Genomic DNA, 27,626 nt, shown 5'->3' on the forward strand with positions numbered 1-27,626 from the left:
ATAAATACTCTGGAGCACGTCTTTATATGTGGAAGTATAACAGCTGTGAATGCGTGTGCACCACTGCTACAGAAATACCTGTCAAACGTGACAATTATCAAATGGGCATCCCAAGTGCATCAACAGAATTCACACTGTAAAAACTGAGATCTGGTAACAGCTTACAAGCACTACTCTTCAATAAAAGAAAAAAACAGTGGATACTATTTCTCAAACAGCAGTTCAATTCTGAGCACATCGATTAGTACCACACATTTGCTAAATCCTCACATAAAATAATAAACCGTATTCCATGATTTTTGAGGCTTCTCAACAGAGAAAGTAGCCCCCTTTCTCAGCTTTCTTGAGAACACAGATTGTTTGGACTTGGCTTTTAACTACATGTGCAGTTGATCCATTAGCTTAATGCCTCCTGATTGCCCTACCGCCTCCTGCAAGACGCTCTGCGGTAACTCAAGCAGGCCTCTTGGGATTCAATACAGCAGTTGAAGATTTCCAGTGAGGGTTATAAAAATAAATATTTTTCTTATTCTACCTATACTTGGATGAGCTCAGCAAACACTCATCTCTCCTGTATAACTGCTAGCTATGCACAGGCCTAGCACCGACACAGCAGGGGGAACCAACCGCTACCTGAAACATAAATAGTTACTGGCATATATCAGCAAAAATCAACCATAAACATTTTGTTTATGTTCAGCTGAAAAAAGCTCTACTGTCAACATAGTCCGATTTACAGAGTAATCTTGCCATATGAATTTAAAAGCCACAGAGCTCTCCCTGACCTACATTGGCAGGCTGGAGTGAAAAAATAAACTGCACAGAAACCATAGCACGGAAAGATGCTCTTGAGGCAGGAGAGGCAGCATGATGATCAGGCTTTTAGATCTGGGGTACCTTAGACAGTATTACACCATCAACACTTGGTTTGTTAAGAAAAATAACATAGCCTGTTCTCAAGCTACATGCAAGCTTTATCCACTTCAGATCAAAACCATTTCTGCCAGAGCAAGATAAACCATAAGAGACAAACCTCGCTGCTTATCAAAGCTTTGTTTTGCAAGCAGGTATTTCCTCACTACTCGGTCCCATCTCTGATATTCTGTTCACTGTATCAACAGACACGGATAAGAAAACATAAAAGCAGCCCAGAGAACACTGCATGGAGTTCAGCTGGAAAAACATCACCTATATGAGGTGTTTGGATTTTATATGAGAGTTAACATCTTTAGGGGATGATAAAAAAAGTTAACTTTTACTTAGTTTTGGTCTGGAAACAGCAGCTCTAAGTGTTAACATGGGGACCTCAGCTACAAAATGGGAGCAACTAGCAACAGAGTTGAAGATGAATTCAGATGGTTCAGTTGGGAGTTGGAGCAGGTAACAGGCACTTGAACCACACAGAAACAGGTAGGAAACGGGAGAAAATGCAGGGAGGCTTGGCAGAAGCATGACTGGGCAGTGACATGAAAATCCGCAGCTTCTCTGGAAGGATGGTCCTGGACTAGATAGGGGAATGGACACATTGTCCAGAAATAGCAGGAGGCTTTAAAATCTGAGCATCCATTTGGGGAAGGGAAAAGGGTAAGCAAGGCCCTTCATTTACTGTTTGAGATTTATATTCCAGTAGCGCTTAACAATGCATGCAGAGGTTGGGTGCTGGCTACACCAGGTACCCCCGTAAGAAGCAGTAGCCTCTCTGGGATGAGGATCACGCTGCGAGATGAGCCTGGAAATAACAGACATGAAGGGCTTGATACAGTCCCACCCTGGTGGAGGCCATCAGCAAGGATGGTGACAGGGACAGGACCCCTGGAGCCAACAGACCTCTGTCTGAGGTAAAAGGTGGGTGAAAGATCATCCTCTCCTGGGCTCTTGGAAACAAGTTAACCAACAATGAGCCTTGCAGTACTTGGGTTTAAATGTGCTTGACCAAAACATTTTTTAAAACTTTGACAGATGAAGAATAAGCTCCTGTTGCCTGGCTTGTGTCCAACTGGTGCACCAAGGGGACGGAACCAGAGGCAACATTTCACTACAAAGTTTTCAGCTAAATATTTATGCCCTAGAAAATGTAGTTTCAGGGCAGCTGAAACTATTTGTCTATGTAGGTTGACCCCGCCCAATAGTTTTCACCATTATGAAAAACGGCTGGCACCTCCAAAGCATCAAAATGAAGATTTTGGTTTGCTAAACCCATCATCTCAACTGCCCAAATCATATTCAAAAACTATTAATGAAAGGCAAGAGATAAGAGGACTAGATGCAGCAAATAGATGTGGAGAGGACACACATACATTTTAATTCTTTGTTATTTTAAACTTTTGGCATTTATTTTGATTGTGACCATGTCCTCTGCTGTGTCAAAAGGTGAAATTTAAAGCCCAACCTGCTGTTTACTTGGTACGATGTCTGAAGGAGTGACTTGCTTTTAATTCTTGGTTCTCATTCAGTCTCTGTAAATACTTGCATATTAACTGGAGGAAATACAAGAGACCTCACCTCAGCTGTCTAATTGCTTAGGTGTGTTTTCCTACGAAGGTTATAAAAGACTTTTTTCCCCAAATACCACACAGCCCAGATGTTCCCAGACACGAGGAGCTGCGGGGGAGCTGAGCCTCCTCCAGCAAGGAGGAAATGCTGCAGCCCCACAAGTGCCACACCACCCTCTGCCTTGTGACATTTCCAAAAAGGCTCGGCTCAACCTGAAGTGACTTTTTTTTGATTTAGATAACTTTAGCTTCAGCGAAATAGTAATAATAATCATCATCACCACCATCACCACCAAAAGGGAGACCAAACATTTTTATTTTTTGTTTCAATTACTAAAGTGAAGCAAAAAAAACCTTTTCTGCTCAGCCTCACAGTTGATTATTATGAGCTGGACAACATCAATATCGTTTTCCAGACCATTATGCTTCTTGAATTGAAAAATATTTTAACTCATAAAAAGATGCCTACAGTATTTGGAAAAAGCAAAACATAAGAGCTATATATTAACTCTATTCAGCTGGAACATATTCAGGTAATACTCAGACTCCTACTGACACGTGTCAGGTAACATAGATCTTAACTCAATCCCCTGGCTAATTTAAGTCATCCCTAATTAGCAGGTCTGGAGACAGAAAACATTGTGTATGTTGGGATTCTAGAGGGCTTTCCACGAGAGAATGGACATGTGAGCAATCCTGTGTGAGAACAAGACTGATAAGAGCCTCAGCCTGAGCAAGAATATGATAAGGATGTGACCCTGACTGAGGGGGGAGAAACTCGATGAGACAAACAACCCCCGGAAGGGGTTGGGACAGAAGAGGAGTTTATCCAAGGCAGGAAGCCTGGCAAGGCTGATGTGGCACTTTTTATCCAATCATAAGAAGGTTTAAAGTGCGGGCTAAGTTAACTGTCCAATCTTGAGGACTTGTACTGCATGTTACTCACGTGTGCAGGACAACATTATAAAAGGGCTTTCTTAGTTGTAATAAACGGGCATTGCTTGATCACATTGGTCGTGTGCGTGCTCAGCTCTCCCGCATCTGTGTAACAATGATGCTGCATCTCAACCCATTCACATTTACTGAAACACATCCCGGGGAAGGAACAAAGACCTAAAACAAAGCTCTTCATATTAAATTAACTGAAATGTAAGCAATGAGTAGGTCAAAAGGAAAAGACTTATTAAAAAAATTCCCTCTTGCATTCAGTAATCAGTTTCACATGTAAAGCCACTTGCACAAGACCGTGTGGAATTCATTAAACAATTAAAATGTGCAGGGGGTAACTGAAACTGTATCCTTCAGAAAGCAGAGTGCATCTTATTACAGAGGTTTCCTTCCTGACCTTAAAGCCTACCTCAAAACGGATGAGAAATTCAATGTTATTAAACTCCCTGTGCAAAAGCTGCATGCATGTCCGGGCTCAGACGGCTCCGGGGAAGGGTTAGCTCGGATGCTGTGCAGGGAGGGGGACACCAGGGCCACACATTCCCCCACTCCCATACAGAAACACAGAAGGGTTTTTCCTCCAGAGGTAGTCTTGCAAGCCAGAAAAGAAATACATGCAGCATTGAAGTCAGCCACCGCTCTTTCATTTCTGGCAGTGGTGGGAGAGCAGAAATGTCTGCTTGTTGTCGACTTTTCGACGGCTTTCCTATGACCATCTTTAACAACTTATTTTTTAAGGAAGCATCCATATACTCTCACTTTTCTACAGGAAAAAGAAGAATTTGTGGAAGACACAATACCCCATGCCTATTTTGTCTCCAAAAAGGAGTTTCAGCACATACTTGTGCAGGGCAGAAAGCGACTTGTCCACTCATCTGTCTCTGTCCATGTTCTAAATTCCGGTTTGGAATATATGGAAATAAACCATATCACCATTGCAACTCAAGCATGCTCCTCTTAAGTCACCTGAGGATGCGGGAAAATCCACTACTAAGAAAACGGGGTCTCCATCAGAGAGTCACTGAAGGTTCATCACGAAGGCGTAGCAGTGGCTACAGCATGGGACACCCAGCTACTGCCCAGGTCCCAACGGCAGCTTGTCTGAGAAAACTGGGTGAAAAAAACCCCGACCAATAGTATATTTTTACCAATCTCAGCTGACTCCCACCCACCAAAACAAGGTGATATCAGTAATGCTTTCTGAGACACTGGCTTTCCGCGTGCTCTACGGCCTAAATCCTACAGCAACTCACTCTGTTTGATGTAGGGCTTCAGAGATGCCACAGACGGGCTGCCATAGGAATATTTGTTTTAATTTACTAGTGTCCTGCATGATAAGAAAGTCTGAGCTGCCCAGGAATGAAGAAAGAGTATAAATTACCAATGGGCTTAGACAGCTGAGCCTTTGAAAATGAAATCTAATTGGTTTACCATTTATTTAGAAAGATTATGTTATAGCTTTTTGATCTCACTTTGTGATTAATAACATGTATATGTTTGGAGCCGAAACAATAAGGCAAATTCCTACCTGTTTTAGGAAGACACTTCAAATTAGGTTATGTGTAAGAGAGAGGATGACAGCTGGTTCCACTTGCATCTTTTAATTAAAATGTAGCAGTCTAGATAACAGAAAATTGAGATGGAGCAGACAGGGAAGAGGAGGGAAATAAAACCTAGAAATCACGTCATTTTATTACAGCACTTGAAAACCTCTACTTAAAGTGGGAAGAACCCAGAAATAAGTTATTTCTGCTTGTTTTCTTGTATCTTAGGAAAAACGTGAGCTAGTGCATTGACTGTCCTTTTTATGGTTATCCGAAATAATTTTGCAGTCTTGGATCTTGCTTTATCTTTGGTTCTTCAAGCCAGCAAATGTAAAGTATTGGTCTAGTCTGCTTAACAGAGAAGTCTTCAGCACCCTCTTTGCCAGGTTTGGCCCCAGCTGTGGACTTGGCTGCTCCTAACAAAAAAAATTTTTGATCCTGATGCTGGCTGGGAGAGTGCAGTCATGAGCCCAAGGAGAACCACTTCCAGCAGGGGTGGACATCTAGGTGGAGATCACTGCCCAGCATCCCTCTGAGCAGACTGTGTCGACTCCTGTGACTGAGCACCCTTTAGAAACCTCCAGCATCTCATGACACGGGAGAACCACATAACCACCCCGAGGACGGTCTTCTTTGACAGAGTATCTAGGACAAAGTCAGTGTACAGCAAATAATCCTGCTCCAAAAGTGAACACATGTCTCTGGACAGGCGAAACACCATCAGGTGGCCATCCCACCACTGAAAGGAAACCCTCCGCTTAAATAAGCCTGCCACTACCATCTGTAGGCTCCCAGACAAGAGTAGCAGTGGGGGTACAGATGTAATGCTCCTGGCTTATGGTTCTGGAGAAGGATGAACGAACAGGTTGGGTCACCTACTTAACCTGGCTTTGGCTTGCAATGTGTTCCTGCATGAAAGACTTTCTGGGTCAGGATAGATACAGCACAGTAACGCTGTGGGGCCCCAGGAGAAAGCTTTTACCTGACATTTCCTTAAGAACCTTTCACTGAATGGACACCACATTAGATAAACCATTGCCAACCTCACCTCCACTACATTTTTCCCTGTAGATATTTCTCATACAATATGAAAAACCTCCTGTGTCACAAATGCAAAGTACTGCACGTGAGAGAGACTGAAAGATATAGCAGAAGGCAGTGAAGATGCTCAACATTAAATATAAGAAATAGGGGCTTCTGAAACAAAGGACACCAAGGGGATAAGGGATTAACCAAATCTGCCTCAGAAGCGTCTCAATCTGTGAGTACGTGCAATTTCAGCTGCCAGGTCATTAACTGGATGAACACATAATTGATAAGCTGTAGGTTGTGCTCTACTTGAGAGCAATAAACTCCCTTAAATGATATTTAACATATATAAAAGCATTTGTCATTTGCAAAGCACTCTATAGAGTAACTGATGGATTCTATAATAATTCCCAACTCCCAGACTAGGGAATGTAATTCTAGAGGGATAAATATCTAGCCCACATCCAAATCAAGATTCACTGACAGAGCTATTATTCTAGCTCAGAATTAGGTTTCTTAGTTTCTAGTCCTTCTAGATCACACTGCTTTGTAGCCTTCAGCGGGTAGAAGCATGACACACAGACAGATCTGCAAGACAGGAGCTGACAACATGAGAGGACATTTCTGACTCACATCCACCAGTTGTCACATCCCTACCCTGGGTCACCGTCTGCACCAAAAGATGCAGTTAAGTGGGTTAGACACAAGGAATGGAAATATTAAATATTTGATGGCCGTGTGTTATCCGCCCCTCTCACCTTTCTTTTAAGGAATTAATCTTGGGGAATTTACTGACCTACATAATTTGTTAGGTCTTTCAGTATACTTTTTATATTTTTTTTTCCCCTCCCAGTTTAGAGGAATACACTAAGTTCATTTGTAGGTGATCCTTAAAATATGATAGCGTTTTTCTGAAATGAGACAAATTATTTCTTATGCGGCAGCACCAAGTTTCTGTGAAACAGCCACAGAACTTCATTATTATGCAAAGTTACTGTAGAACTTCACCTTCAGTCTCCTACAGTGTTTCCTGAGATGTCTCCTGAGACAGACCCTCGGTCTCCCTGCCCTAACTCCTTTTGTATATACTTTTTCTTCCCAGAAGAAAAAGCACAAAAGTCACAACATTTCTCGTGGCTGGACACAGCATCCTTTTGCTATAGCTGAACTTTATGCACATGCAAAGTGGACTCCCCTGGGGATCTACCAAGTGTTCCCACAGGCCAGAGTAGACTGTGCCAGAGAGGTACCTGCAGTTGCAGCCTCAATACACACAGTATGCTGACACCACCACTTAGGAAGCGCACAAAGTCTGGACTGTCCATTTAAGGTATGCAAATGCATGCATCACTCCAGTTGCACTTGTTCCCTGAAATATTTGTGCCTTCTGAAATGCTCCCTAACTAACTTCTGTTTCAATGTACCCAGTGGTCTGCTCGTCATCATAGCTTTGTCATTTGAGGATGCATCCTTTTAGGATCTCTATTTTCATCAATATTATACTCTGCCTAGGAAGTCTAACCATCTTAGAAGCAGATAAAGTGATTATTGATGACAGCCAATACAACTTCAAAATATTTCAGTAGTGTAAGTAGAAAAACTGCATACAAAATTTATATTGGACATTATTCAAGAGCTATTCACAACTTGCAAAGCACAGAAATCTGACAAGCAATAAAACATGACGGCTTCTATACACTAGCATTTTGACACTTCAACAGAGTCCAACTCTAGTGAAAAAGTTAAACTTCCTAAAAGAAAGTATTATTCACAGCATTTTTTTGCATAAGTGGAAGTCTAACATAACAAATCTCCCCTTCTGCTCCATCTTATATTCTCATAAAGCTCAGCCTGCTAGACAAGATTTCCATAGAAATCCTATTTGGTAAAATTTGCTTGAATGTATTCCAAAAAGTGACTCACATTTTATAACCAAGTGGCAAAAGCTGAAATGAGTTTGACTCTTTCCATCAAAGTCAGTATTAGTCATTCTTCCAGCTTAATGATTTGCAGGCTATTTTTGACAGACTACTGGTCAAGAAAGGACAATTTAATAGTCACAAAGTCTGTGGCCAGATAGCTATTGGTAGTCTGAAGGAAACAACACAGGACTTCGCCAGTGAAACTAAAAGATTCTTCACAGCATGACTCCTAAGTTGCTGTAAGAGTAATAAAATCACAGCCTCTGTATTAGAATAGAAAAATTCTGCCCAAACTGTAAAGCTGCAGTTAAAAGAAAATCATAAAGTTCTTCCTCACCTGCCACTCTCCAAAGTGCTTAAAACAAGAGCAGCTGAAGGATGCAAGGGCTGAGTACAATCTGATTGTCAAGACATCAGGATGTGGCTGTCTGGCAGATACTCCTTTCCTCCCCTCTCCTTCTTTGTGTTTCTGTGGGTTCCCCTTTCAATCCTGCAGACTGTCCCATCTGTATCTTTATACTCCTCTGTCCTCCCCCAGGTGGCTTTTCTTCTCTGCCACACCCTGTGATTGCCTGAAGGAGGTCCAGCTTTGCTGAGCCCTCAAACACTCATCCTTCCCTTCCTGGCCACTGCTTATGGCCTCATGACCTGAAGCAGGCTCAGGACAGGCTGATCCTCTGCCCAAAGATCACCCTTGGTGACATGGCTGGAAAGGCTAAATGGAGAAATGGGTCCACTCCGAGATGCTGAATTCACTCATGCTCGGCTCCTCCATGGCTTACTGGAGTTGAAAGCAAGGCATCCTCTTAGCATGGGTTTGCCTACAAGCACAGACCAGTTACTAAGTGACTGTGCAGCAAAGACCATCCCTCCCAAAAGCAGGCTCCTGGCAAAGTCCCAGCAGGGAAGGCAAGTTTTCTTAGAGAAAACCACCAGCAACTTTCTGCCAGTAATGTTCAGACACAGTTAAGACTCACAGACATCGAGGAGAAGAACATAAAGTGCCTCATTCTCACTGCTAATTGCTCCTGACACTTCCCCTACCTCTCCAACTGCCTCTCATGCCCCTGATAATCTCACGATGGTCAGAACGACTGTTTGGACAGTGACTCTATGCGAGTCTCAACTCAGCATAGTACCAAGGAAAAGAAAAGCCCTATGGGATCAAATCCTTCTTTGTTTATGGGCTTTGCTGCCCATAATTCATTTTCTGCATTCTGTTGTGGCATGTGTTGACATAAAATGAATCCAAAGTCTCTGGCTGTTCCATGGACTGCTCACAATCCCTCATCCAGCTCAAAGCTGTGCAATGTCGTCAACCTCCAGAGAAAACAACAGAAGCATCTCTGTGCTTGGCATTGGTAAAATATCAGGCCATTCATCCTTATCAGGCCATTCATCATTTTGATTAAATTAGGAATCTAATTTCAACTATTTTCCTTCAAACGGAATGAAAAAAAGAAGACAACAAAAAGCAATTTACCTCTACTTCACATGCATATTCCGATCCATCCAGGAGTGTCACTTTACACTGCATATTTTTCGGTTTCTTGACTATCTTTAGAGGAGACTTGGAAAGTTTGCTCGACGATGATTTTTGAGAAAGTTTGTCGTCCTCTAGCTGCTGATATTCCAGCTGTTTTGCACTCGCAGCAGCAAACTCTTGTTCTTTATCTGTGGCCTTTAAAGAGAAAGAAAGATACTTTCTGAAGCGAGATAAACCACTCACGCCATGCAGTACCCTATGCACCCTGCATCCAAGCACTGAAGTGAGCCTAGTGTGGGGCTTGTACAAGAAAGTCCCTGATGCAGGACAGAGTCCTCTTTACCTACTGAAAAGGTTTCCCATATTGCCCATATTCCTCCCAGTCCTCTCTTCCCACTCCAAAAGGTGCAGAATACCTGTGGAGGAGGGGCATGCATGCAAGTACTTTCGGCTTCTATTTTTTTCATAGGTATAAAATCCCTCTTGGACTTCTTGGACCTGTTTTGGGGTTTTTTTTGTCTGTTGGAAATGCTGAATAATTGGTAATGTTGTGACAAATAGATATTCCTACAGTTTGCTGATATCACTTTTAAGTCCTGTACCTATTAAATCATATGATGCTTCCCAGAACAGGAAAAGACTATCAGATTTGCACTAATTTTGCTGTCAGTGAGAAAACAGACCCCTGAATAAGGGCACGGATATCCCCATGACAGTGCAAATTTGCAGGGGAACACTGATGTGCCTGGGAGAGAGAATGGCTCCCCAAGCACCCAAGCAAAGGGTTAAACAAACAGGATGGAAGTGAGTGGCCAAAGAACTTTTATGTGCAGCTGGCTGGCTAATGGACGATAAGTACAGGATGAGAGGCTCAATTTTGCTCTCCGCAGATGACCGATAAGTCCCTCAAGCTGGAGAGAAGTAGGTGCTATTTGAAAGACAAATACACTGCAGGGAAAAGGGGCAAGAAGGAACAACCGTGGTTACTTTTGCTTGGGTTTATCTGAGGGTCAGATCATTTGAAGAGTTACCGTGATGCAGCACAGCTCGTGGTCCTCTCCACGGCACTAGATGAAAGTCAGAACAGCTCTACAGGATTTCACCCTCCCTAGCAACAGCACTGTGCTGCAATCATTACCTTTCTCATCAGTTATGGCTCTGACAGTCTCCAAACAAAACCTCAACAGGAGTGCAGTAATACCTAAGCTAAAGTTTAAATAAAATAACATCTCTCTGTTATCTCACTACAAGGAAAAAAAACCAAACCTGTTTTGGCTCTGAATGATTTCAGTGTAATAAGCAACAAGCATTGCTGTAAATATATTGTAAATTAATCCTCTAAGTCTGTTTCCATTCACTGTATATAATAAACTGTCCAAAGGCTTTAATCTGCTTTGAGACCAGAACAACCTTGCATCATATAACCAGAAACAACAATGTATCGCTAAATCACAGGGAACTTTCCCTGAGAGATCTCATACAAACAAGCCGTAATCTTCCCCTCTGCCTTTGGGTGAATGGGGGAAAGAGGAATTTGGAATTGGCTCAGCTCCCATCAGCACCAGCTCCCACCAACACCCCAGAAAAATGCAAAGAAGAAACTGCAAAGGGGCGAGGCAAGACCCATGCTCCTCCATTCCCTGCAAGAAAGGACATAGCAAAGGTCTCCTGGGCTTCCCTGGGTGGGGAGACTAGAAGAAAGTGGGACTAGAAAGATAAAAAAGCAACACAAAAGCTGCTTTCAGGATCTGTCTCATCCCCCGAGACGTGGATGTTCTACCCCAGGAGCAGCCCAATGCCAGGCATCTCTTCTCCCATCTAGCTTCAGGAACTTTCCAGCACTTGGACATCAGCTCTGAGTCTGGATGTCAAGGTCCTGCATACCTTGAAGGCTGGCAGGAGATGAAGGCACAGTGTATGTCAGTAGATTAGCTGTTCACTGAGTATTTAAAACTCACAGCGACCACGATGAAGCAGGAGAGCCCCCCCAGGCTCAAAGCAAGGCTTGAGGCCAGCTACCCCTCTAGCACAAACACAGCCAACTGGCAAGTGGTCCAACCTACTGCACCAAGAGAAAAACGAGACTGAAGATGCCTCTTGCTAGGGCCTTTGTGAAGAGCTGCGCTGCTGATGATGAGCAGAGTGGTTCTTAGATGATTTCCCTATGTTTTGTTAAAGAAATCTGCTGTTCCAAGGCTGGAAGAAAATATACTGACATACTTGGTGGCTCATGTGAGTTAGCATGTCACTCCGACAAAAAACAATCAACAAAAACCACCCAGATGCATGGAAGTAATCTTTTTCAAGAAAACTGAAAAGCTGCTTGAGAGAAAAGCCCACAACAACAGGGGCACTCAGTAGCCATTTAAACTTTAGAATCATCTTTAGCCTGCAAACAGTTTCTGTGAATCCTGAAGGACTGGTGATTATTTTTCTTCATGAAAACATGTGGTATCTCGAGACTACAGCAGACATTTATTTAATTAGAATATTTAAAAAAAAATAGTATTGAGGTTATTTTGTTTGTTAAGCTTCCTGTCTACATTAAGATCAGGGGAATGTGTCTAGGTTAAAAATCATACAAAGGGTTTTCTCTCATTTGTCTGGAGAGCAAAACATGCCAAGAACTATTAGAGAAGATCCCCCAGACTATACTGACATGTTCAGGCATTAAGGTACTTTCAGGCTGCATTAAGCCTCTTCTTTCTAAAGAAACTCGACATTCTGCTATCTAGGAAAAAAAAAAAGAAAAAAAGCAGCCAGTAAAAAAACCATGCACTCAGTAAATTATGTTGAACTCTGCAAACACAGGGCATTTTCTCCTAAATTCTTCTCCAAGATACTTCTGTGCTGTATTTTTGCAGTATTTTCAGTGCTGTGTACTAAATTCTAGTGCGGCACACAGTTCAGGGTTTGTGTTTTTTGAGTGTAAGTTCTCTCATCTCTATCTGTATTACTGTACCTTACCATGACACAGTATATTCAACCCCTTCTCTCGAAGCAAGCCTTTGGAGTCACAGGCATCAGCACTAATAATCTTTGATACTTCACAGCTTCTCACTGGGGTATGAAGTGATATTACCAAGCTCGCAGAACACATGAATCCCATCTACTTATGGTAGTTGCTCAGAAATATTAGTGCCCAACCCACATGATACCTTCTTGTTCTTTTTCAATGAGATAGGGAGACAGGAAGATACTAAGATCGCATTATTACAGCTGATACGAAGGACACATTTTTCTAGTAATTGCTAATCTCAACATGAAGAAGCCTTTTTGTTTTCATTAAAATGTTCTTTTTATGTGTATAGAATGACAATAAGAAGTCACTGTCATGGACTGGTAACTTAAATCTTTCTTCCCAAAATTCTCTCATACGAGTGATAACAAAAATCATCAACTTTCTCACTGTGATTACAGACAACAAGGGACAGAATGATATCCTTTACTCCTTCAATTTTTGGCTTTTTTAATGACATCATTGCCAACAGCTCTGTCTCTTAGTGCTGCGTTTAAGTGGTTCTTTCATGTGATAGAGACACTTAAACCACTATGAAATATACTGGGCAGATCACTGAAGCTGGATTTGGCAGTCAGTTTACAACAGGGACTTTTAGATTCAATCTGGTAATCTCAATGGGAAGGTCTCACATATCCCTTCATTAACACAGTTCTTCTATCAAGGCTTCTACAGACACTGGCTCACAGGTAATCTTTGGGAAAGGAAGGAATCACGCAGCACATGAGAGCATCTCAGGTCTCCAAACTCACACCTCCATAAACAGAGATGGGCAGGTTTGGTGCCTAAGGGTTTGGGGATTTTTTTGGTGGTTATTCTGGGGTTTGGTTTGGTTTGGGTTTTTTTCAGATGTAAATAAATTTGGAGTGGAAAGATTACTGAATGTCTGGAAGAACAAAATTAATAATACTTATGCCTAGGCCTGGTAGAATTACACTTAAATTAATGACCAGTTTGTGCAGCACCTTTCTCTTTTGGACAAAGAGGCCTGCCTCTTTTTCCTGAACTACATGTAATTTCTCACCTATTTCAGAAACCAAATTGTCCCAATATGTAATCGGTGGATGTGAGAGCAAGAGCAGAGAGGTCTTTGCTGGACACAGAGTGAGGCTGATCAAGGGCTAGCAATGGTTAGCAACCAAAAAAACCCCACCCAGTTGATCCAATGGTTGATCTTCAATAGCAATGAAGACCAGAAATTCTGCCCTGCCATGTCTACTGCTTGAGATATTAGAAGTCAGACATGACACCTCTTTTAATTTGGTCCCAGAAATATTTATTGCCCCAAACCTTTAGATAACGCACCCTTAAACAAGGGAAATATAAAAATATTTTGTATGTGAAATCACTTACACCCCCATTTTTTCCCCAACAACAGCAAGTTTGGTCTGTAGCTCTGTGGACAAAAGCTTAAAACCCAAGACCACAACCAGCCTCAAGCAGCTACTACAGGAGCACTCATGCTGATTTTAAGTAAAGCCTTACATTGGCTTGCTTCAGAAGCACTATCTCCCCGCTAGGTAAAATAACAGGACCCCACTTCAAACAATCTGAATTTTTTAAAGGGTGGAGGAGAGGAGGAGCTAGACTGACTTTATTCCACTCCTTAAAGGTGAATGCGATCAGATGGGGGTCATAACCTACGAAGCTAAGGGATGTGATTTGCAGGTACCTCATTAATTGTGTGTCACTTACCCATGAAGAACAATGCCTGTTAATCCTATTGACTGGAAATTATTAACAGGAGAAAGAAAGCAGCTTCCACAAATTTAATAAGTGCAACAATGAACCAAATGGAAAAGCATGTGATAGCTCTTCTGAAACCTATTACATGAGTAGTTAAAGTAATTATAATGCAGTCATTTCAGAACTATGAGAAGCTTAAGGGACCACAGATTCTTCATGGCTCACGCATCAGACAAGCAAGCATGAAATCAGTTTTCAGCAGGTGTCAAAGAAGAAATTAACTCTGAAAACATTTTCAGTTTCTTAAAAACTGGCACTGATTGCTATCTAATGCAAATGAAAGGCTGAAGATGTTACCTGCTTAGTTGATAAGATTGCCCTTGTATTTAAGCACTGGAGGCAGAAAGACCTGACTTGAACTGCAGAACATTCTGTGTGAGAACTATTACTTTTTAAACACAAAATACCAATCAGTCAAGATCTACAGGATCACACCAAACAGCCTTCCATGTGTATCTGAATACATATTTCCACTCCTGACACACCAGGCTTTTCCCAGGAGCAATAACTGGGCATGCAGCGAGCACGCATGCACAGGCTCCCTTACCTGCTCCTTTTTCACCGGGGTGCTGTGGGCTGCCACAGCCGAGAACTGCTCAAGTGCGTTTTGATGTTCTTCGCTCAGCTGCTGCTGCTGGTCCTGCGGCTGGCTCTCCGCTGCCCCTTGCTGCGCAGGGCTCTCCTGCTGATCCTGTTCTTTATCTTTGGACTCGGAGTCCGATCCTGATTCTGTAGTCATGGTTGGTTATTCTGTAAAACAAGGTGAGCAGACCTACTGAGTATAATCTCAAATCTGTGAATTTCTAAGCCAGGTTTATAAAATAGAGAAACCTCAGGTGCAAAGTTTTTGTCCTAATATGCTCAGCTTTTAAAATTAAAGTGGCTATTACACTGGCCCAGCGAGGATCCCTAGGAAAGCTTCCCTGGTGCAAAAGACCAGGTCTAAATGCATCTGTACCATAAGGAAGAGCGTGTTGCCATAAAAATCTTACTCTACATTGTAATATATAGGCATTAGCAGACTTATGTTCAAGTTAAATGCAGACATACAGTTCTACATCGTTCGTAATTCATGAAAGGAGAGTAACATCTTGAGCAAAGCTGATGCGATTGAGGGCCCTAAACCCAACACAATTCACTGCAGTTTGGGTTTCTAAACCATGTGGAAACTTTTGAAAACATTAAATCTTTTGTTCTTTACAATTAAGTTAACACATCTTGAACTCTTCAACACCTACACTCCCCTTCAGAAATGGACTCAAGTACTTTTGATGCTTCCAGGCAACACATAGGCTGGAAACATCTGAAGTGGGCCCACCAACATCAGCGCAAATGTACAACTGTCCTTACGCCCAGTTCTGTCCTTCCTGCTTGAATTCACCCACACATATGTCATTTATTTCTAAGTGCTTGAGCATCCAAAAGAAAAGATAAATACTTCAATTAAGTCATTCTAAGTGTTAGATTTAAAATAAAGTAAATATGACTTTTCTTGAATTTGAAGAACCTGTTTAAACTTAACTTTGTCCAGTACTAAATAAAAATGAAAATGTTAGTTAAGATTTTCATCAATATTGCTATTTCAATTAAATAGTTCTGTTACAAATAGATGGTTGGCACCCAATTCTCAAACTACATACAAACAACACCAAACTTTAAAAAAATAATGTGATTTTATATCAAAACAAGGATTTGAAAAAGCAGACTCTGTGCTTATGTTACTCAAGCACGCTCTTATGTTACTCAAACATTCTCGGTCCTCATGATCTTATCCCCGAGCATTTTGCTTTTAAGCCACTCGAAAACAAACCAGTCTGCTGCAATCTATTTCTGCTCATCATCAGGCCATGATTTCTTTAACCTGGTAACCATAGCTACTATGTAATTATAAGCAGTTCCACAGAATACACATCTGCCAATTCATCTGCTAGGAAGTCACTATTAACTCAACATACACTACGGTGTTTACTCGCAGAAGTAGGTTTATTAACGATCACAAAAAAATTACAGTCTTTTTTTTTTACTTAAATGTTTAATAAACTACACTGCTTGATATAAAACGTTCTAAATGAGGCCAATTAATACTTTCAAGCTCATTTATGTATTCTACACTTTCAAGGCTAAGTTCTCCAGTGAATACATGTCTCTGTACAGCAAGCAAGTGCACAGCATTCAGGATGTGCTCAGCTTCTGCACTTCATGTGAGGACCGGGGTGCATGTTCCTATCTTCTGCATGCCAAAACAGCACGAGAGAGAAACAGAACTAGAAAGCATATATGGCAGATTTATGCTTCAGGCCATGTTTTCAAAGTACTAATGTGTCACACACTTGTTTAAGAATACATCTTAAATTTCTATATTCAAACTGGCACAGTTGTATCAAAAATACCTTTTAAAATGTATTTTTTAACAAATTTTATTTAGCAACTACAAAAAGCAGTAATTAACTCATGTCTTTTAAAATGTAACAGTCAGAAAGGCATTCGCCTAATCAAACTTCAGATGTCCACATCTGAGATGGTCACTTTAACTGTGGAGGAGAAATCCAGACGTTTCAGAGAACGACTCATCTGACCTATTTTAGATGCCTCCTTTAAGCTGAGATAAATCACATACTAGCACAACTTTGTCCGATTCACTACAAAGGAAGCCTAAACAAGTTCCTCCGATGTACATCAAACCAACCCATCCTCCATTTTCAATTCTATTAAGCCACTCATTTTTTGTACTCTTTAAAAATTAAATTCCAGAACAATGTTAATCTCTTGGAGTTTTGTTTTGCCCATCTGTCAGATCAATGTGGAATAAACCATTCTTCATCTGAACCTATTACGGTAGCCTTGCTTTAAAAGCACCCAGGTCTCCATAAACTTCACAAGTTTTTCCCCCCCACTCTCAAACCATATTTTGTACGAGTGTATGAAAATATGAAATGCAAATTAATCAATTAATTCAATAAAATCAATCTATGTATTTGATTTTCTTTTTCAGAAAATATGAATCAGAAAGTAACAAAAAACTAACTTACAGCTACAAAAATCAGTGATCAAACACCACCAACCAGCATAGACGACCGATACAAAGGGTAGTTAGTACACAGAAGTTGTAGTACAAAGACCTTTTTTTCCCCCCTCTTAATATGAATTAGAGCAGTGTAAATAGAAAGCAACTATCATACTTGCTGTTTGGAAACAGTCACCCCAAGTATCTCAAGACATTAATCTATACAGGATCAGATTGCCAAGTTCATACGAATGAGAAGTCTGTGTTCCTTCAGCCGCCATCACTGCGCCTCTGAAAGATCATTTTTGCACCCTATATAGCTTGTTTCCTAATGAACATTCGTATCCTGGCTGTTTGTGAGCATGGAAACACAGCCATTTACATTAGCCCCATAAAACACAACTTCATGTAGCATGAGATGAAAATGTTTTACTTTCCTTGCCAGTTATAATTTTGCATCTCAAGGATCAACAAATGTGGTTCTTAACTTCTTCTGGGACACTGCTGCTTGAAGCAGAGCCTTACAATACTGTGAGTTACTCTCTGGGACTGGTTTTCTCTCCAGTTACAAGAGCCCTCACTGGCTCTAAGAGTGCTTTGTTAGAAAACTTTTTGTGTGTTATCAAATCTTTTAGCATAAGCAATTCCCTGGATACAATATTCCTGTCATTAGTCAGACAGCAGATGGATTTAATTAACCCAAGGCTACCCATTTCCAAATGTCTTTTTTATTTCCCTACGCATACTAATATGTTTAATAACAAATACTGAGAACAAAATACCATTGATTTCATGCTGTTATCTTACAGATGTAAATAGAACCAAAGCAAACACATTTTGAATCCAACTTCTTACAAACTCCTCAGATGACTGTATTGCTAAGATTTATCTCATTCCATCTAGTGCAGGCTGAAAATACCTAAATTACAAGAGAGAAAACGACACTCCTCTCTTAGTGCAAACCAACAGGTTGCTTTTCCTTACACAGCAAACAGCTGCTTATCTAAATAAACTTTGAAAGCATTTCATTTTTTATAAATGGCACAACAATCCTCCTAGGAAGAGGTAGTTTCACTTATTGGAAGAAATAACAGTAATCTTAATATTATTAACAACATAACTATTACTGTACTTTTGTACACAGCAAGAAGAGCTAGTAGTGTCTAAACATTTGCCAAACACATATAACTGGCTGAGAATTTCTTATTAGTTTATTTACTATACCTGGCTATGTACCAAAATCATGACTTCTAATGTGAATTTCAGTACAGGAAGAAAGAAATCACTTAAGTTCCTTAAACTTTTTCTGTTGCCAGCAAAACCCCTGTATCAAATTCCCTTCTCCAACAAACAGAAAACAAACTAATGAAAAGAAACTAAGAGCACCACTTTATACAAATGAGGTAATACTATGCAAGCCAGATGTGCTCTTGGATAGCTAAGTTTTGGCTTATAACCCAATATTCAAAGATTCCAAAAGATTAGCTGAGTCCAAACTTAACCAGATGCTGCTAATACTGGAAAGTCTAAGGTTAAAGTCAGTTTGGCTACAGAATCAATCAGAAAAAAAATCAAGTCTTGTGGTTAAAGGGGGGGAAAAAAAAAAAGCCAAGAACTAGCTTATTTTCATCTACTATTAAAAAATTAAGTTAAAAATGTATGTATTTTCAGGAGTGTAAAGGTTTAAAATGTGACTGTTTGAGAGTGCTGCAGAGTATACTTAAGGGAAGATAACATTAATATACTATCAAGGTATTAAAACACAACTTCAAAAAACTATGTGACATATTTAAAAATAAGTATTATTAGATCAAATCACAGAAAATAAGTATTTTCATACCCTTACACCCTTTTCATACCCTTACAAAGCAAAGATACATGTGGACTGCAAAACTTGAAAACCACTTGTGCAAAAAGCCTATATCCTAAAACCTTCCTACACATCTAGTCCTTGTTACCTACAGCTACCAAAATATAGTGGCTTGGGAGATTACCATTTCCATTACCAATTACTTGTTATGGATTTAAAGCACATCATTTCCTTTTCCCCATATGTGAACCAGAATCATGTTGTCCTCAATTAATAATTCTCTGAGCAGGCAAAGCCCAGCTTATGTTACCTGGTCCCCTCCAGCAAGTGACAGTCACAAACTACTGTATATACTCTTACATTCAACAAGTTGTTTGACTCCTTGCCTCCCATTCTCCGGGCACAGTCCTTCTAGGTTACATCTACTGATCAACGAAATTCACAGCTAATTGACAGCAGAGTCCACAGTTTAATTAACTCAGCAGTCATTAATAAATCTTTATTTATACATAAATACATACTAGAGAAAATATCTGCTATATTAAGCAAACAGAAATCACATTACAGAAGAATTGCAAATTAATTCTGAATAAATTGTGATGCTATGACAAAACAAAATTGAACCAAGTATAATTAAATGAACTATACATAGCCACTAACTATTTCCTGTAACACACAGATTAATGATTTACATTTAAATGCTTCTTTGATCTAATTCATTCTCTTTGTGGAAAGTTCTACTTTAATTACAATAATTTCTGAAGATTGTTATAAATCATTGCAGAGGTCCAAATTTGGAAGTTATGTAACTAAATAATGATTCCATACTTCAAAAATAATGTTCCGCATAACGAGAGACATATTTATCCAATAACGATGAGATGCTGCTGAGAAGAGCATATGGAGGACAATATTGCTGCTATGAGCAGTAACAGAAATGTCAATATATGTTTCAAGAAAGAAATACATGCCAGAACGCTGACTTCTAAAATTGAAATATAAACTGTTTTCATCAAACTGCTCGAAGTCTCAGCTCACTTTATTCCAGTTGGGTTCCTTATCAGGAAAACAAAGTTTTTCTGTTGATCTCCTTTAATTTAGGTGAGTTTTGCCCTCACATGCACCTAGGAGGCACCTAAGCCACAAAAGTCTGGTGCTGGGTCCCCAGGAGAGGGGAGAGGCAGGACCTCTGCTGCACTTCAGCAGGAGTTAACACCAGCTCCTCCTTACCCATCGCCGTCCTCTGGCGCCAGCAGCAACGGGAGGCCTTACAGAGGAGGCATCTCCCTGGCATTATGGTTTCTCGAGTGAACGCCAACAAGCCAAAGCAACTGCAGAGATGTGGTCTGAACAGACATAGGTGGGAAACAACCCCAAAAAGGGCAATCGGATGCCCCCTCCCAACCGCACACTCCTGTCACCTCTCTCATGCCAGCACCAATGTAATTGAGGGGGGGCTGGGTGGCTCAGTTGGGAGGGCTGAACCTCCCAGATGGGGAGGGGGAAGCAGTACCCCTCCTTTGGGCATCAGTAGGCACCCTCTCTAACACAGCTGTAAGGCTCTAGTCCAGCAAGTACAACCCTTATACTTCAACTGACAAACACACTGGCTGTACTGAGAGTTTAGCATTGCACCTTAGACACATACATATAACATCAACACAAACCCATTAGAGCCAGCCCATGGAAAAAAGACAAAAAGTCAAAAAAATAACAACAAGAGAGATGAGATGAAACCCAGTGGAGAAAGGTGCTGAGCATCAGGATGAGCCGCCATCATGCCAGCGCAGCATGCTCTGCGTTAAGCAACTTAGATCTGGTGGCACGAGCCATGGGCCCAAGCATTAGTGCAAGAGACTTCAGGGAGGACAGGGAGGTGTTAATAAGCAATAATAAAAAAAAATGCTGGTTGAAGGTGTTGCAACACATAGCATGAGTTAAAAAATTTGTCTGGCCTTCTAGGAAGGTGCATGATGCAGATTTCTTTAAAGTTTCTTGATGAAGATGAAAGAAAGAAAAATGGAGGCAACATCTGAAGAAGTCGTGTAATCCAGAGGAGATGGAGGAGACACCTTAAAACCAACAGACACGCCCTTCATAGGGGACAAAAAGGCAATGGCAGACTTGAATTACCTGTAAGGACCCAAAACTCCACCACCCCATAGACACATGCACCTCTCTGGAACCACCACCAAAAGAAAACGCAGATGAGTGTTTCTGGAGAGATTATCCTCCACCTAGCAAGGGTGGGGACAGGAAGCATCAGGAGCTTTTAAATGACAGTGGATGGAGGGGTGAAATACATCAAAAGGGGATTGTACACCAAAGCAGAATCAAGGACACCTGTCTCAGGCATGAACATAAAAGGCCAACGCCAGCATAAAGAAGACATGAAGATTAGGATGCAAAGTGATTTAACGATCAGCAAGAGATGGGGTAAACAGTAAGAAGAGAGTCTATAAATACATTAGAAGGAAAACCAGGCCTGTTACTGCACACAGGAAAGCCTGAATTACTCAGGGCCTCATTTCACAGCAGCTAGCTGGGACCAGACACTCAGAGCATCTTTCACCTGACACACAGGATGTGCCAGCAGAGCCTGGATGGAGTAAGGGAAGAACACAGCAAACACATCAGTAAGCCAGGTGGTTTCAAGTCAGCAGGAACCACTGGAAACGTCCCTACAGCGCTTGGGGAACTACCAACCAGCAATCCTCTCTAAACCATTAACTGCTGCCTTGCAGATGCCAGAGAGGCCAGGTAAAGTCTAAAACAAATGGAAGACCCAGCACAGCACCCAATCTTAAAAAAGGTAAGTGGGGACAGAAAAGCCAGAAATTGCCGCGTACTTTTAATACCAGAGAAGTTACTGGAGCACACCGCTAAAGGATTTCTAATCCTGTAAAAATAATGAAATTCGGGGGGAAAAAAGCAAAACACACAAAAAACAATCAATACGAATGTATGAAATAGTCATGTCAAACTACTGTAATGTCTCTCTCGCTTGTTCTGACAGAGCATCTGTCCCAGCTGATAAAAAGTGGTACAGATGACAGAGCCTACCTTTAGAAAGGCTTTTAAAACAGCCCCGCATGACTTTTTCATGAGTGAACCACAAAAACAGTTTAAACAACTAAAAGAAAAAAAAAAAAGGTGAAAGGTGTACAAGTGATTAAAAACCCCCAAACCCTAGCCTACGAACAGTCATCAGTAGCGTGACAACAACCTGTGAGAACTTATCGATTTGAGGAATCACAGTCCTCTGAGCATCAGTGAAGGAAGGGAGAGTGCCAATCATGCTCAGCATCACACTAGGGAGGCTAGGGCATGCTGCTGGCATCCTCATCGCACTTGAAGAAGAGAAAAGCAGTCTGACAGAAACCATATATGTGCTGAATCTGACTATGTTCCTGCAAGGGACATCTGATGGGGAAGCTATGGGTTAGGCAGCAGGAAGGAAGCAGCATCAAAGTCTGAAGTTACACATTAAGCAAAATGAATTTCAGTCTGGGACATGATACTAGAGCTGTTCTGCCTTCTGCAGCACCAGGGAGAAGCATAAAGCATATTGTATTTCAGTTTGGGATTCATATTTTTTTAAAAAATATGCATTAAAGAGTGTTAAGAAGAGAGTAGGAAGAATGAGAGTAGGTTTAGAAAATGTGACCAATGGATAAAGGTTTAAGGAGCTGAATTTGTTTACCTTGGGAAAGGGAATAGAGAGCTGGGAGCTGAATAGAGCCTTACAATACATACAGGCTTCTTGCAGACAGAAAGTAATCAAGCATTTGCTAAGAGTGGAGCAAGAACTTGATTGGCATCAAGTGGGATCTAGAGTAGATGGCACATCAACTATAATGACAGTCAAGAAGAAAGACATTATCTATAGATGTATGGAGTCATCACTGGAGACATGTACAGATAGCAGCAGCAAAATTCTCTGTTTGTAACTTCATAAAGCATAAGAAATTAAAATTTTTGTTGATTTTGTTATCCCTTCCACTTGGGTTGACAACTCTGAATTCACAATATGTATATATCTGCTTCTTCTTCTGAGCATCTGGATGCACAGGTTACCATTTTTATTTCCCGTTTACCTTTCATTTCTGTGACTCAGAGAAATTTCCTGCATCTGTTTTGCTCTCTGGATGGGTGGCTTCCCACAGAAAAAAAAAAAAAAAAAAAAAAAAAAAATCAGAATCTTCTGCTGTCCCTCCTACACACAAGGCTTATGAAGAATGTGATGGATCAGATTTCCTAAAGACAACAGATCACCTTTTGGAGGTTGTAGAGAGCACCCCAAGGCTACCCTAATTTCTGATCAGGACAAGCAGAATCAAGCCATCATAATCCATTTCAGCTGGGTTTTTTGCAACCTGCTGATCCAAACAGTTTTCCCCATGGGCAGACAGGTATTCACCAGAAGAACGGAACTGCTTTCCCCCACCCAACTCTTTGCACAGATCTCCAGGCATGGGGTGCACTTGCCACTGCATCCTTCCCTGCACCCAGAGTGGGGGCTAGCTCTGCCCCTCACATCCTCCAGTGCAAGGATTCATCCACCAGCTCCAAGAGAAGGATCACAGCCACTACTCACTGCTCACACCGCAGTTCCTGTGGACGGCTCCTGTCTGGAAGAAGCCACACACACAAGCTGTCAAATACACACCTTCTGAGGAATGCTGGGCATAACTACAGAAGTGCACAGCGATTAAATCCAAGCCTGACTGCTACTTATTAAAAAAAAGCCAAAACAACCAAACAAAAAAAAATAAAAAAACCCAAACCCCAGCAACACACAAAAAACCCCCGACAAATGGTTAAAAGGAGGACACCTGAGAAACACAAGAAACTGCTGCTTATAACACACTTCAGCAAAACATCCACTCACCAAAAAGTTTTAATTCACATAAATAATGTGACTGCAGGAAGGTAAGGAGGAGCAGAAGTAATACACAAGTAACTCAATAAGTATGCTAAGACACAACAGGGAATTACAAGGGGGGAGGCAGACGTGAGGAGGAGGAGGAGGAGAAGGAAATGAAGAAAGCACTAATGAGGACTACAGCAGCATCCCACAGATGCTGGTCATGAGAGAATTGCGTTGAAACACACTCAACTTCACCCTTTCCTCATCTCAATTGAAAAGAAAAAAATCCAGGCAAAAGTAAACACTGCAAAACTGCTTGTAGTACCGTGATTACAACTGATTGATAAATATTTCATTCAGCAACTAAAAAGGAAGGAAAGAGCCCTCAATGGCACACCCTGATTTTCTGCAGACAAGTGACTTTGATTACTTGGGTTACACTGAGTGAGGTTTTGACCTTTCTGAATTGCTCAGGAGCCAAACATTCACATGGGGCCCCCCTGTGCATCATTCACTATTTAAAAGTCGTACTTAATGCTACAGAGACCGAGTGTGCTTCAGGCATCAGATCGTTAAATTTCATATTCTCTTATATTGAGCAGAAAATAGAATCAATTCAAAATTTTAAAAAGTGAAAAAAGAGAGTTGCACAAATTGCTGACACATGGCAGGTGTGCTACATTACCACACAACCCTCAGGCCAAAACACTGTAACACCTGCGAACAATATTTTTTGTTTCATACACTACCTAAATAGACTGTGCTCCAGTGCTCCCAAGCTGGTGACCTGCTTAACCTCCCAGAAACAAGGGAATCGGATAGGCAAGGTACAGATGAGAGCATCAAGCCCATCTCCTCCAGGATGGATCTTCCTGCTCCCTCCTACCAGACATTTATCATTCAGGTGATGTTTTAAAAGCCTACAAAGCTGATCACAAAATGATGAGCTATAATTTAAAATATCAACGTTTTTTCTGATTTCCTCGACATCTTACTAACTAAAATTCAGCAAAGAAACCACTTGTTTTTTGCTTTATTTCACTGAGTGGTGCTTGAAAAAGTCAAAGGACTGCTCACTGATGGATCAAACCCTCCCCAGCCTATTACCTACAAAAGCAATGTAGTATTACAATTTGGTTTGCTTTTGCAGTGAACGGATAGTTCTTCCCCCATTTTTATGGTTTTGAGGACATTCTTTTTTACGTTTTTGTAGCCTTTTCTCCAATCTGGCATGGTTCAGAAATGGAAAAAATGAAGCATTTGGGGCAGAGAAGACCCATTTTGCAGTCAGCTGGCTAATGCTCTTCCAGTCAGCCACTGACGTTTCCATCCTCCACTGCTGCTCTGTCCCAGCAAGACAGACCTTAGCACTGAGGCCAAGAGCTCTGCTACCGGCTCTCAGCCTCAGTGTTTTCCATAAACCTGCCCAGAGCTGAGCCTTTTAAAAAAAAATTTTAAGGGTGTCATCAATCATTTCTTCTTGGAGGCAGCCATCCAAGACAGGGCGCTTGAGCGATGGCTTCCCTCATGGCATCCCAGACCAGTACCCGCTCTCCATCACTGGGAAGCTGCTGATTTTCTTGAACACTGGATTAAAATAATCAAGAAAAGTTCAAACTCAGGCAGACACAAAAGGAAAATCACAGGCACCAAAAATACGGAGGAAACACGCATGAATCCATAATGGGTCCTAGTTAAATAAAGGCAGCTCTGTGCAAGGAGAGCAATCTTGTTGAGGCCTGGAGCTGAAAGTTCTCCTACTTCATCTTCCTCTTTTTTCTTTTTTTTCCCCCAAGTATCATACTCATTTTACATCCTGTTTTTCAACTTCTGAAGGCATTAAACTGGTCCGATGCAGTAAGGCTACATGATGAGACACCACAGTGTGTTTAGTCATAATAGCTTTTTTTTCTGAAATGGGATTATTCACTTCATATTTAGATTTTAATCTCCTGGGCATTCACATCAGTTTTGAATGTAAAAAACACCCTGCAATATCAAGTAATAGACTTTCCAGTTTGGAGCACCACATCAGGAAACCACTGGCTCCCCAAACAAATTAAAATCTTGTGAGTCTAAACAACCAAACCCGTGGCATCAGACAGCCAGCTTTTTATACTTGAACTCTTCTGGGATCCCAACGCTCCCCAGTGCTTTAATCACCCGCTACAGATTACAAAAATACCGTTCATTTGGCACCACCAGCTAGCCCGCAACACCCCTACTCCAGGTTATACTGTCACTCCAAAACCATCCTCCCGGCCCTATGCAGATGACAGTGTGCCAGACCATCAACTGGGAGAAACTGCCAGCTCGGAAAATGCAGTTCAACGTGTCCCCCCCAAAACTCAAGTGCCCATACAAGCAGTCAGCCCTGATGCCTCAAAGCCACCAGCTGTTAAGTAACACACTGGATGCAAACTAAGACCTACGGATGGTGTGGTAGCAGGGACTTCTAGGAACGAATTGGTCAGAGTGGAAATGCACGGACAACAAGAATATTTATGGCATATCCAGGCATCTGTAGAGTAAAGAGATGTCACTTAAAATCACCCAGCAAGTGAGATTCTCTTCCAGCTTCAGCTATGCTTTGGTTACGTGCTTTAGGATCATTTTAGTTATGTGTTTTCAAAGCATGGGAAGCTCGTGCACATGTCCCAGTGTACACTAGTTAAGTCCTGAGGGTCCTTTGCATGATGAGCTCTACAAGGAACTATGAGCGAGCTTTCTGTATCTTCATGTAACACCCCAATAAAGCCAAAACCTTTCACCATCTGTGCAGCTACACAAAACAATGAGGGTTTGAAGACCAGCATCCAACACAGCCTGACAAAGAAAACAGCTATCTTTAAAGAGGGTCTAACCCTTTTTACCTATCAAACCCTGAAATGCTATACATACAGCTATACAGTAATAAGATCATATTCTCCTGACCCCGTATTATACACAAATATGCTGTTTCTGAAGATTAATGTCATCATACTCCTCGACATGTATGACCGTCTTGGACTTAAGACACACAGAAGTGACAGCAGCTCAGAGAGGACAGAAGGGGTTGAGGCAATGGGGACAGCCAGGTGGCTCAAAGTGTCCCTGCGAGACAGTGGTCAGAAAAAAATGGGGGAGGAAGGGAAGAGGGAAAAAATAAGAAAGTAGAATGTGGTAGTGATGCAGCTTTAATCCCAAAAATGAGAGTGAAAGGCAATGGACAAACTCCTGCAGACAAAAGAGGAAGAAAAGCTCTTAAATGAACAGGAATTCAAAAAAGAAAGTCACATAAATCATTCTAGGCTACCCAACAGAATTGAGCATTTTAAGAAAATAAAAATCTATTTTGTATCTAGCTGATAATTTGAAAGTAGCAGTAAAGGCAATTAAACTAGATGTTGCTATTTCCTAACTCAGGAATGAATGATTTTACAACCTGAATTCTTTCCTTCCTCACGTACTTTTCCTTACGTATAGCTCTGCTAAATGTTTGACAGTGTGTTTTTAATGCTACAAAACACTAACCTGGTAGCTACTAAATAATCCAAATGACCTACCTTAATTTAAGGGAGAATCCTACAATTCAGAAATAAAGTGAAAGCCTTCAATACCAGACCCTGTTTACTGTGCTGCATTTCAAACAAGTCTCCTGTGCTAACCATGAAAGTACCCAAATCAGTGGAACAGGTCCATAAATGGCTTTTTCTATCCTTCCTCCTGGCATTGTGCAGGTCCAAATGCAAGACTCTCTGGGTATGTGACAAAGGA

General features: G+C 41.2%; 1 protein-coding gene across 29 annotated transcripts in view; it reads right to left on the reverse strand.

Annotated features, from left to right (window-relative positions):
* The window catches only part of EPB41L3 (erythrocyte membrane protein band 4.1 like 3), a 142,130-nt gene that overhangs the window by 50,398 nt on the left and 64,106 nt on the right, over positions 1-27,626 (reverse strand). For 28 of the 29 annotated variants that reach the window (XM_074899155.1, XM_074899152.1, XM_074899157.1 and 25 more), the window contains exons 2-3: positions 14,734-14,936; positions 9,419-9,616 (exon numbers count right to left, since the gene is read on the reverse strand). In XM_074899155.1, the coding sequence (XP_074755256.1) occupies positions 9,419-9,616; positions 14,734-14,925 (390 nt within the window). In that variant the 5' untranslated portion in view covers positions 14,926-14,936. The remainder of the gene's footprint in view (positions 1-9,418; positions 9,617-14,733; positions 14,937-27,626) is intronic. The other variant, XM_074899161.1, reaches the window with a different exon arrangement.

The sequence above is a fragment of the Athene noctua genome, chromosome 2 (genome assembly GCF_965140245.1).
Source record: "Athene noctua chromosome 2, bAthNoc1.hap1.1, whole genome shotgun sequence".
NCBI lineage: Eukaryota > Metazoa > Chordata > Aves > Strigiformes > Strigidae > Athene > Athene noctua.